This window comes from Puma concolor, chromosome B4 (assembly GCF_028749965.1).
Source record: "Puma concolor isolate L17-30 chromosome B4, mPumCon1.1.hap2, whole genome shotgun sequence".
NCBI classification, from domain to species: Eukaryota; Metazoa; Chordata; class Mammalia; order Carnivora; family Felidae; genus Puma; species Puma concolor.
In genome coordinates, this window is record NC_141673.1 from 4,941,671 (window position 1) to 4,950,891 (window position 9,221).

Genomic DNA, 9,221 nt, shown 5'->3' on the forward strand with positions numbered 1-9,221 from the left:
AGAAGGAGGGTCTGGGGAGCTGCTGAGGATCTGGAGGGGGGCTGTCGTGGGGAGGAGCAGCCCCTTCTCGCTTCTGCGTGGACGGTGCACCGGCAGCAAAGACTTGGTCCCCAGGCCCTGAGTCAGGGGTTCGAATCAGGCTGACCCTCCTTGTACAGCACTCTGCTGGCTGCTTCCAGACCCAGACCCTTGAATCGGCCTCCGAGTCCTTTGTGGCTGCCCTCCCTCCTTGACAGATTCTGCTTGTCCCTCTCCTCTCCTGTCCCAGACACCCTGGACTTCTGTCGTTCTAGAACATTCCATGTCCCCCACTCATTGTCTTTGAAGCACCAGACAAGGGATTGGGCCTCTGGGCCAACAAGACTCCTCATGGTGAAGGGGGCCGTCACCCCGGAGGCTGTTGGAGGGTCACGCGAGGTGCTTGGGTGCCTGCCGGGTGCAGAGCTGGAGCCCAGGACATGTGAATGACAACCACTGTTGTGTTATTGCTGACGGGTCGCCTCACGAGGCTGGTGTAGGATACAAGGAAGTGAGGGACCCTGGGGACTGATCGTCCCCTCCCCGTGCTGGCCTAGGAAGACACAATTGGCGTCCCCGGGGTCAGGCCACTGCTGTCTTCCCAGATGCCCAGGACGGCTGTGTAATGGAAGGCTGGGGTGCAAAGTGAGGCAGTGGGACCCTCGCTCCAGGATCAAAATTTCACAGTGGTGGCCACAGGGCCTTGAACTGAAGGGGGCGCTTCAGGGTGGGTGTCCCTGTGTGACTGCCTGGGGTTCGGGCCCTGAAGCTTGCCCTGCGGGGATCCCAGGGCCTTGGGTGGGTGGGGAGGGGACGGCGAGACAGGTCAGAGAAGCCAGCCTCGTGGGTTCACATCACCTCGTTCGTGCCAGACAAAAATCGCCCTCCTTCCTTTCCAGCCTATTTTAGCCTTGGCCTGGCATGAATATTTTATTGGGAGGTCATTTTTCTCCATTAAACCCCGGAGGTTGAAAACCCTCCTGCAGGAGGGGGCCCGGGGTCAGCCAGGCGTCCCCTGAGGGTCAGCGGACGAAGAGCAGGCTGCCAGCTCTCCTGGGCAGGGGACCTGGGGTCTGAGGCTCTCGGGGTGGGGCTGGCCCTGGTGGGGAACCCACCGGGGCTCGAGGGACCCTCCCCAACCGGGGCCCTGGGGGCTCCCTGTGCCCGGGGCGGGGGGGTGTGCAGGGCATGGGGAACCGAGGGGTCCAGTCCCAGGAGAGTGGGGTGATCTCTTCCAGGTGCTTCCTCAATGCCCCCTGTGACTCCCAGAAGCTTATATAGAGACGACCCCCATGGCGCCTTCTGCACAGACAAGTTAAAACACCCAGAGCCCCCTCTGCACACCTATGCTCTCCTCTTACTGGAAAAATGGGAATTAGGGGTCTGTGCCTCCTCGGAGCCCATCCAGTGTGGAAGGAAACGGAGCCCCACCCTGAGCTGGGGCCCCCAGAGCTGTCTTCTGTCTTCTGTTTTTCGGTTCCCCACGGGCCGGGAGGCAGACCCTGTTTTTGTCCCCGATTTGGCAACCTGGAAACTGCCCCCTGGCTGCAGCGGGCAGGGTCACCCTGCCTTCAGGACCCGCATGCGGGGGAGGCAGTCTCTCTCCCTGCGGCCCCAGGGCCCCCGGGCCGCCTTTCCTGTCCTGCATGTCTCCTGGGGCAGTGATTCTTAGGGTGTGGTCTGGACCGGTGGCGGAATGTGCTGGAACACGGAAGCCACGGGGCAGGCCTGCAACACGAGCCCTACAGGGGTCCCGGTGCTCGCTGACCTTGAACGGCCACCGCGCCGGTGACTAAGGTGATGGTCTGCGCCTGAGGTCCGGCTCCCTCGCTCCCCGGGGGTCACTTCGCCGCGCTCTGCCTCAGTCCCCTCCTCTGTAAAAAGGTGGCAGGGCTGTCTCAAGGGTCCCCGTGGGGACCGAAGGAGCCCACGTGTGCCAGCGCCCCGCACTCCGCCAGCCTCTGCCTCTTCCGTCCTACCCTCTGCGGGTGTGGTCGCCGGGTGACGGTCCCCACAGAGGCCCGCGTCCTGACCCCTGCCACCTGTGAATGGTATCTTCCAGGAGCAGGGGGCCGTGCGGGTGTGATTCATTCGGTGAAGGCTCTCGGGACGGGAAATGATCCTGGATTACCTGGGTGGGCCCAGCGTCATCACAAGGTCCTTACGAAAAGGAGGACGTGAGGACGGAGTGACGTGGGGCCACGAGCTCTAGAAGCTGGAAGAGGTGAGGAACGGACGCCCCCCGAGCGGCCAGCCCCTCCTGAACCTTGATTTTAGCTTCCAGAAATTGCTTTTGGACTTCTGACCTCTAGGCCAGTAAGGGAATAAATTTGCATTCAGCCCCTACATTTGTTACAGTGACCACAGGACGCTCATCCGGGGAGGGGGGGGGATCCACAGGGAAGGGCAGTGGTGACAAGACTGTCCCCAAATCCTTTTCCAGCCCCACACCCAGTCCCAGGGCTCAAACCCTGCCTGTCCCTTACCCGCTGTGCGATCTGGAGGAGGCCACCTCCGTCCTCAGAACCCTGGTTTCTCTCCAAAAAACGGGGTACGGTGACTTCCTTGTAGTTGGGGTGCCCTGTGCTCAGCACGGATATGTATAGACCCCAGTAGACGCCAGGCCTCCCTTTGCGCCCCCGTGAGAAGCGAGGGGCCGATGCCCTGCCATTGTCAGCCCAAAGCGGATGGGGTCTCCACCCCGTTCTGGCCCTGCGGCCACCGCCTGAGGGACGGTTGAGTGCAGCGGTTCTGGGCCCCGGCCCTGTCCCTTCCTCTTCCCGTCGCCCCCTCCCCCACCCCCCCAGGGTCCCCGCCAGGCTGCCGATCGGAGCTCCCTCCCATCTGCACACCCAGACGAAGCAGGAAAGCCTGCCTGCAGCCGGGTGGGGCTCATAAGTGGCAGCGGAATGGGAGGACCCCTCGTCCCCCCACCTCCGCCCCCACCTGCCTCCGTATTTTCAGCTCTGGAATCGCTGGCAAAGAAAAATGTAGCTCCAAAGGGTTGTAGTCACAGTTTGAGGGGCTGTGGCCCAGGGGGCTACATGGGACAGGGGCTGGGGGCGGGGAGCAGTGTGCTGCAGAACGGGGCAGGGCGTTGTGGGGGGACCACCTGCTGGCACCGGGGTGACCGAAGGGCGGGAAGGACTCTGGCAGGATGTGAAAGGAGGCAAATTCTCTCTCCAGCCCTCCAGGCACATGGGCAGCCGGTGGGTAGCTGAGGACCCCTGTTTTGGGGCTCAGTAACTCCAACCTGTGCGCGGTCAGCTCAGCTGGCTTTCTGGCAGGATCGGGAGGGAGCGGTGATTATTCAGGTCCTTCGAGAGCTAGGACACGGTGAATCAGGGTGGGTGACGCCTGGTCCGTTGGCCTAGGACCGACTCCTGCCACCTGCTGGGGTCCTCCTCAAGCTTCGAGGCCAGGAGGCCCCCAGGGAGGCACCGAGGCCTGGGGACGGCGTAACAAGACCCTGGCTGGGCCCTCACAGGACAGGGCCCCTGCCCAGCTGTAATCGGAGCCGAGGAGTGACGTCCACCACGGCTAATTGTTGGGCCCTTCCAACCCACCTCTCTTGGGGACGAAACCTCCCTGCCTGGGGTTGGGTCCCCACTTGCCCCTAGGAGCTGTGTGACCTTGGGGGAAATCACGTTCGTCTCTGAGCCTGTTTCCTGGTCTGTACCACGGGCACGCGACATTCTCTTCCTCACCATGTTGAAAACGGAACGAGACGAGATGGGCTGGGTAGGACGTGGGGGTCAGCTGTCCCTGCTCCTTCTCTCGGTCGCACCTGCGGATCCCCACTTCCTGGTGACGTCCTGGCCCTTTGCCTCGTCTCCTCCTAGATTCCAGCTCCGCGGACCCGTCCCGCTTCCTGAGACCTCTTTTTGTTGGCCCATGTGTGGCTGCCACCTGCTTCCAGTCTTGGATTTCCCCAGACCACACCTCTCGCTGGGCACTGTATGGCTCAGACACAGAAAGTTCTAGAAAATGGGAAGGGATAGCAAGGGGCAAGCAGTTGGCTCCAGCAGCCCGGCGGGGCGTCCCCGATCTTCGCGCTGGTCCAGTAACTCTCACCACTGGGAACGTCTCAGTTCCGAGGGTCTCAGCCTGGGGCCCTGTGTGGTCTCTGTTCTGCGCCCCGCACCGCACCCCCCCCAAATCCACAGTCCCTATTTGTTGCATTCCGGCCGCTGAAAACGTCCAAGGACTCGCCACGGGCAGGTTTCCACCTTACGGAGGTAATCATGTGAACACGTTGGCATATTTGCTTTCCGATTCTTTTTTCTTCTCCTTGGAAGACTGCTCTGTCGCTTTTTACAAAACAACACATACGATCATATCAGTCAGAACAATGCAGGCTGTGCTGCCGTAACACGCAGCCCCTAAGCGTCAGATAAAGCAGAAAAAATACGACGTTCGAGGTGTGAGAAGCACCCACATCCTACGAGCCAGAAGCGATCGCCCTTAACATGAGGCGAACATCACTCCAGACAAAGGAAGGAAGAGAGAGAGAGGCTTTTAGGAAAATGCCATCTCCCCGTACGAGACTTCTGGTGAAAACATTATGTCTGATTTTTACACCCAGGTAAAGTGAACAGGCAAGGGGGAGGGATTGTTAAAATTCAAGCAAAGCATTTCTTAGATCCCCGCTGAAGCAGGCACTTCTTTTTTTCCTTGCAGACAATTTTCTTTTTATCCTAAATGCCCGGCGGATTCTGTTTCCTTGAAATCTGTGACATCCTAAGAGATAGGTGGGGCAGCCGGCCGCGAAGCTTTCTGGAACCTGGGGTTTTGACTTTCAGTTTCAGTGGTGTCTTCCTTCCAAGGACCCTCTCTCACATCATGTGTTGGCTACATAATTTGTCACACGTACCCGGGGCTGCGAGGCAGGGGCGCTAACCGTCCTTGTGTTGTATCGTGTTGTGCGTCTACGGACTCTTCTCGAATTCTCTTCTCCCTCTTTGTCTTTCTCAGCTGCAGTCATCGTGACGGATCCCAGAATGTTCCTCTACGTCGTTAATTCCTTTGTAGTCAGGGTCTGTTCTGTTTCACTCGTTCATTCGCCGGGGGCTAGTGGGTCGCTTCCTATTTGGGGACACAGCAAGACAGGTAAAAGCCTCCCTCTTGGAGATTGTTGGGGCAGAAAGACAATTAGCCCGACAGGTGCATCCTAGAGAACGAGAGAGGTTGGCGGGGGCCGTGAGGACAGCAGAGCAGCTGGGGGAGGGTGGTCGGGGGGGCCTCAGTGAGAAGGGACATGCCAGCCACGTCGGGAAGGAGGCGAGCTTCCTGGCTGCTTCCCGTTTATTGGTCCCCACGCACGTTTTGTCCTTAATTTCTTTCCTCGGGTCTGAAATCTCCCTTTGCGGCTCGTTCTGTAGCCTCACCATCTCTCCCGTTGAGTTTGACTTTGGCGGAAGGCACGGCTCTGTTCGGTCCCTCACAGCGTGAAGCAGTCGGGGGGACTTCATTTGGCGGGTTTCATTTGGGTCGGGCCGTCTGTCTCCCTCCCACCTCCGAGAACACTCCCCCCCTTTCCCTTCTCTTTCGGATGCCGTGTGTTTGCACGGTTACCATGGCACCCTTCCCTCTCGCACATGCTCGGGTGGCTCGGCCCAAATATTCTGTTTGTTCTGGTGATTGGCACGTATGCCTCTGGTTTCTCTCTGCATTCTTCCCTTCGGGTTTTCTTTGAAACGCGTGTCGCAGCATTTGTGAAATGATCCCCACGCACCGTGGGTGACTTTGGGGGGCTCCCGTGACTGGCTCCCCTCTCTCTGGGCACTAGGCTCTTTCTCCTCCAGTTTTTGTCCACGGTGGGCATCTATCTGCTCGCAGCCCCTGCCCTGGGACGCAGCACGGGTGATACCGTCCTGGTTGGAAAACCCGGCAGTGTTCCCTCCCGAGAGGGGGTTCAATGTCCACACTGGGGCTCAGCCCGCTATGTGGGAGCCTCCCGTAGGGGGCGCCCTCACGGTTCCGTGTGCGGCCCTGGAGCCTGGAGTCTCACGCTCGCTGACGAGCCCCGCGGCGCACGTCCCCCCTCTCCCCTCCCACAGCTGGTCTGGGCGCAAAGGCCTCTTCTTCAGGGCTTCCCCCACCAGGCTCCAAGACGCCCCGGCGGCCACGGTCCCCGCCACTCTCTGGCGACCACCCTCGGCCCCCAAACCCACCCGCCCCCCGTCTCCTCTTCTTTGGGCCGGCAAGGATTGCGTGGGTGCCCACCGGTGCCAGGTGCTGTCCTGCGGGCTCGGGGGGTGTGGGCGACTGGAGACTGCCGCCCCGTGGAGCTGACCTTCTAGCGAGGGGTCTCAGGCAGAACCAGCCACCGACTACGTGCTGGATAGAGCACACGACGGGGCGGACAGCAGTAAGGTCCAGGGAGACCTAGGACATCGTGGGTGCCACGTCCCCACGGAGATCGCAATTTGAAACAGGTGGCATTAGGACACGGGGCCCAGGGGCGGGAGGGGGGGGCCTCCTGGAGGGGATGAGGGGCTGATAGGAGCTGATGTTGGGGGCGTCACATAGGAACTTGAGGGGCCGGGGGGCACTTGAAGCTTAGGAGCAGAGGATGGGCCCATGATGGGCCTGATTTCGGATCGGTCCAGCTGCCGAGTCACAAAGAGACCCCCCGCTCTGGCCCCGGGCCGGGCAGCTGGAAGCAGGGGTGTCAGGGCGGAGCATCACGCGGGGAGAGCCGCTGGTGGCTTTGGCCAGCGCTGTCTCAGGGGCGCCGGAAGACGTAGGTGGGATGGCCAGCGACGAATGCCCGCAGCCTTGTTTTGTCCTCCAGGAAAAGCCCGCTTAGAAGGGCCCCCAGAGAGCCGCTCGGGGGGCCGGGAGGCGTGAGCACCCACGGGCTCTGGCCTCACCCTCCCTGCTGCCCTACGTGTGACTCAGGAGTGCACGTCCCCAGCTGTGCACCAGGTCACTGACGGTCTGCTTCTCGGAGCCTCTGTTTCCCCTGCTCGGTCCTTTCAGCTGGCTTGGGACCTACGGAGGGAAGACAGGGGTCACCAGCCCCAGGTTCCTGTGTTTGCTGGCTCTCTGTCACCACCGGAAAACCCAGTGGCGTCTGTCCCCACCCCTACGGGTCAGTGGGAGCACCGTCCTTGTTCGTTTCTGAGATCAGAGCACAAGCAGACCTCCCCCTGTGGCTGTTCTGTCTCCGGCTTCGTTGAGCCTCGGGATGGGGAGGGAGGGAACCTGATTCTGACTCAGGCCCGAGCACGGCTCAGCGCTGGCCGGGAGGGGGGGGGCCGTGGACGGAGCTGAGCCGGCCGCAGTCCCTGACCTTGGCCCGGGGCGGTAGGCAGTTCCAGCGTTGTGGTGAACGGGTGAGAGATGTGCAGGTGGCGAGGGGCGGGGTCTCCTGGGGGCTGGAGGTGGAGATCAGGGACTGCTTCATGGAGGAAGTGGCCTTTCAGCTGGGTTGTGAGTGACGATGTAGGTTCGGACGGCCAGGGGTGCCAGGCGGAAGCAACAGGAACAGGCAGGCATCGGGGCAGAGGGGGTGGTGGCTTGCATCTGAGTGGGGCCCAGGGTGCGTGGGAAGAGGGGGTGGCCACACCTGGAGCCTCAATGGGACGCTCGAACCAGAGCTGATGGCCTTGAACGACCTGCACTCTCCCGCTTCTCCCCGACCTTCCTCTGATGTAGAGACTGGAGAGCAAAACCTTCAAGTGCTTTGCCTCCACCGCAGCTAGACATGGCCACGCAACCCAGTGCTGGCCAGTGAGAGATGGGCAGAACTCCCTGGGGACACTTCTGTCTTCTAATAAAAAGGCAAAGACTTCTAAGGAGATGACGGCTTGTGACTTTCAGCCTTTGGCTCTTTCTGCCTGGAATGTGGCGGTGATGTCTGGAGGCACAGCAGCCACCATGTGACCATGAGGAGGCGCATGCTGAGACGGGCATAGGAGGAAGCCAGGAGAACGTGGCCTCCGTGACTCTTTTGAGCCCTGTTCTGTCTGTTCCTGAACATCAGTGCTGCACGACTCAGCGTGAACTGGGGCTGGAGGAGCTCAGAGAGGCCCCGCCACCCTAGGAGCAGGAAGGCTTTTGGGAGCGGGCGGTGCACGAAGGCTATTTAGGGCTCGGCCAGACTCCAAACTTCCCCCCAATTATATCTGCCACCTCTTTCTCCTAGGACCTGGGTCTGGCTCACCGGGCGTCCTTAGGGCCTGACACCGACAGGTCGAGGAATGTGGTTCAAGAAGCAAGAGGACTTCTGTGTTCTGCTTGGCCAGCGGGTTGGACACCGGAGTCTGGGCTGGAGATAGACGTGGGGATTCGTGAGCAGAGCGGGCGGCGGAGGACGGAGGGCGAAGAGAGGCCTGCCGAGGGCTGCCCGCGCCAGGGGCTCGGGTGGTAGCCCAGCGGGGAGAGTTGGACGCAGGCCGGCAGGTGGGAGGGGAACCGAGAGAAGGAACTTCGTGAGAAGAAATTACTCTCTCACGGTCTGGAGGCCGGAAGTCTGGGATCGGGCTGTCGGCAGGGGGGCTGTGCTCCCTCTGAGGCTCCAGGGGACGGTCCTTCCTGCGTCTCTAGCTTATGGTGGCCCCAGTGCTCCCGGGCTTGTGGCCACGTCACTCCAGTCTCTGCCTGCCTGTGTCAGCGTCCCTCCCTCTTCTGATGAGGACGCCATCGTTGGGTTTGGTCGTTGACCCTGAATCTAGAACGACTTCATCTCAAGATCCTCAACGAATCGCACCTGCAAATGGGGTTCTGGGTGGGCATGAATTATTGGGGGGCACTATCCAATCCCTCAGGGCGCCCGGTCATGCCGGCGAAGGTCATGGGAGCCGGGCCCCGAGCCGCTGGGCCGCTGGCTCTGTGGGCCCAGCCGCTGGTACCGGCTGTGGCTCTGTCCCCGGGTCTCCATAATTATGGTCCCCGGCGGGAGCGCGTCTCCCTTGCGCTCCCAGGGACGCGTGCCCGAGGCTGATAACGAGCTCTGCCATCCGAAGTGACTTCTAGAGTTAGAAGTAATTTTCTGTCTGGGAATAATTAACTCAGGACCCGAGAAAAGCGAGCTAAAAATGAGGAAATCAGCGGCTGGAGAGTCTGTTTGAAAAGGAGCGAGAACAAAGCCCTGTGGTCACGGAAGGCGCGCCTGGGCTCCAGCCCCGGCCGTCAGCGCACGAGGCCACAGCAACCCACTTACCCTCGTGGTCCCTCCTGCTGCCCGTCCGGGGTCA

General features: G+C 61.2%; 1 protein-coding gene across 1 annotated transcript in view; it reads right to left on the bottom strand.

The window, feature by feature from the left end:
* Window positions 1-7,731, bottom strand: part of LOC147578837 (uncharacterized) — a 31,206-nt gene extending 23,475 nt beyond the window's left edge. Inside the window, exons 1-3 of the mRNA XM_086711868.1 lie at window positions 7,641-7,731; window positions 7,316-7,393; window positions 6,958-7,014 (exon numbers count right to left, since the gene is read on the bottom strand). Coding sequence (XP_086567994.1) covers window positions 6,958-7,014; window positions 7,316-7,393; window positions 7,641-7,731 — 226 coding nt within the window. The remainder of the gene's footprint in view (window positions 1-6,957; window positions 7,015-7,315; window positions 7,394-7,640) is intronic.
* Window positions 7,732-9,221: the final 1,490 nt, after the last annotated feature.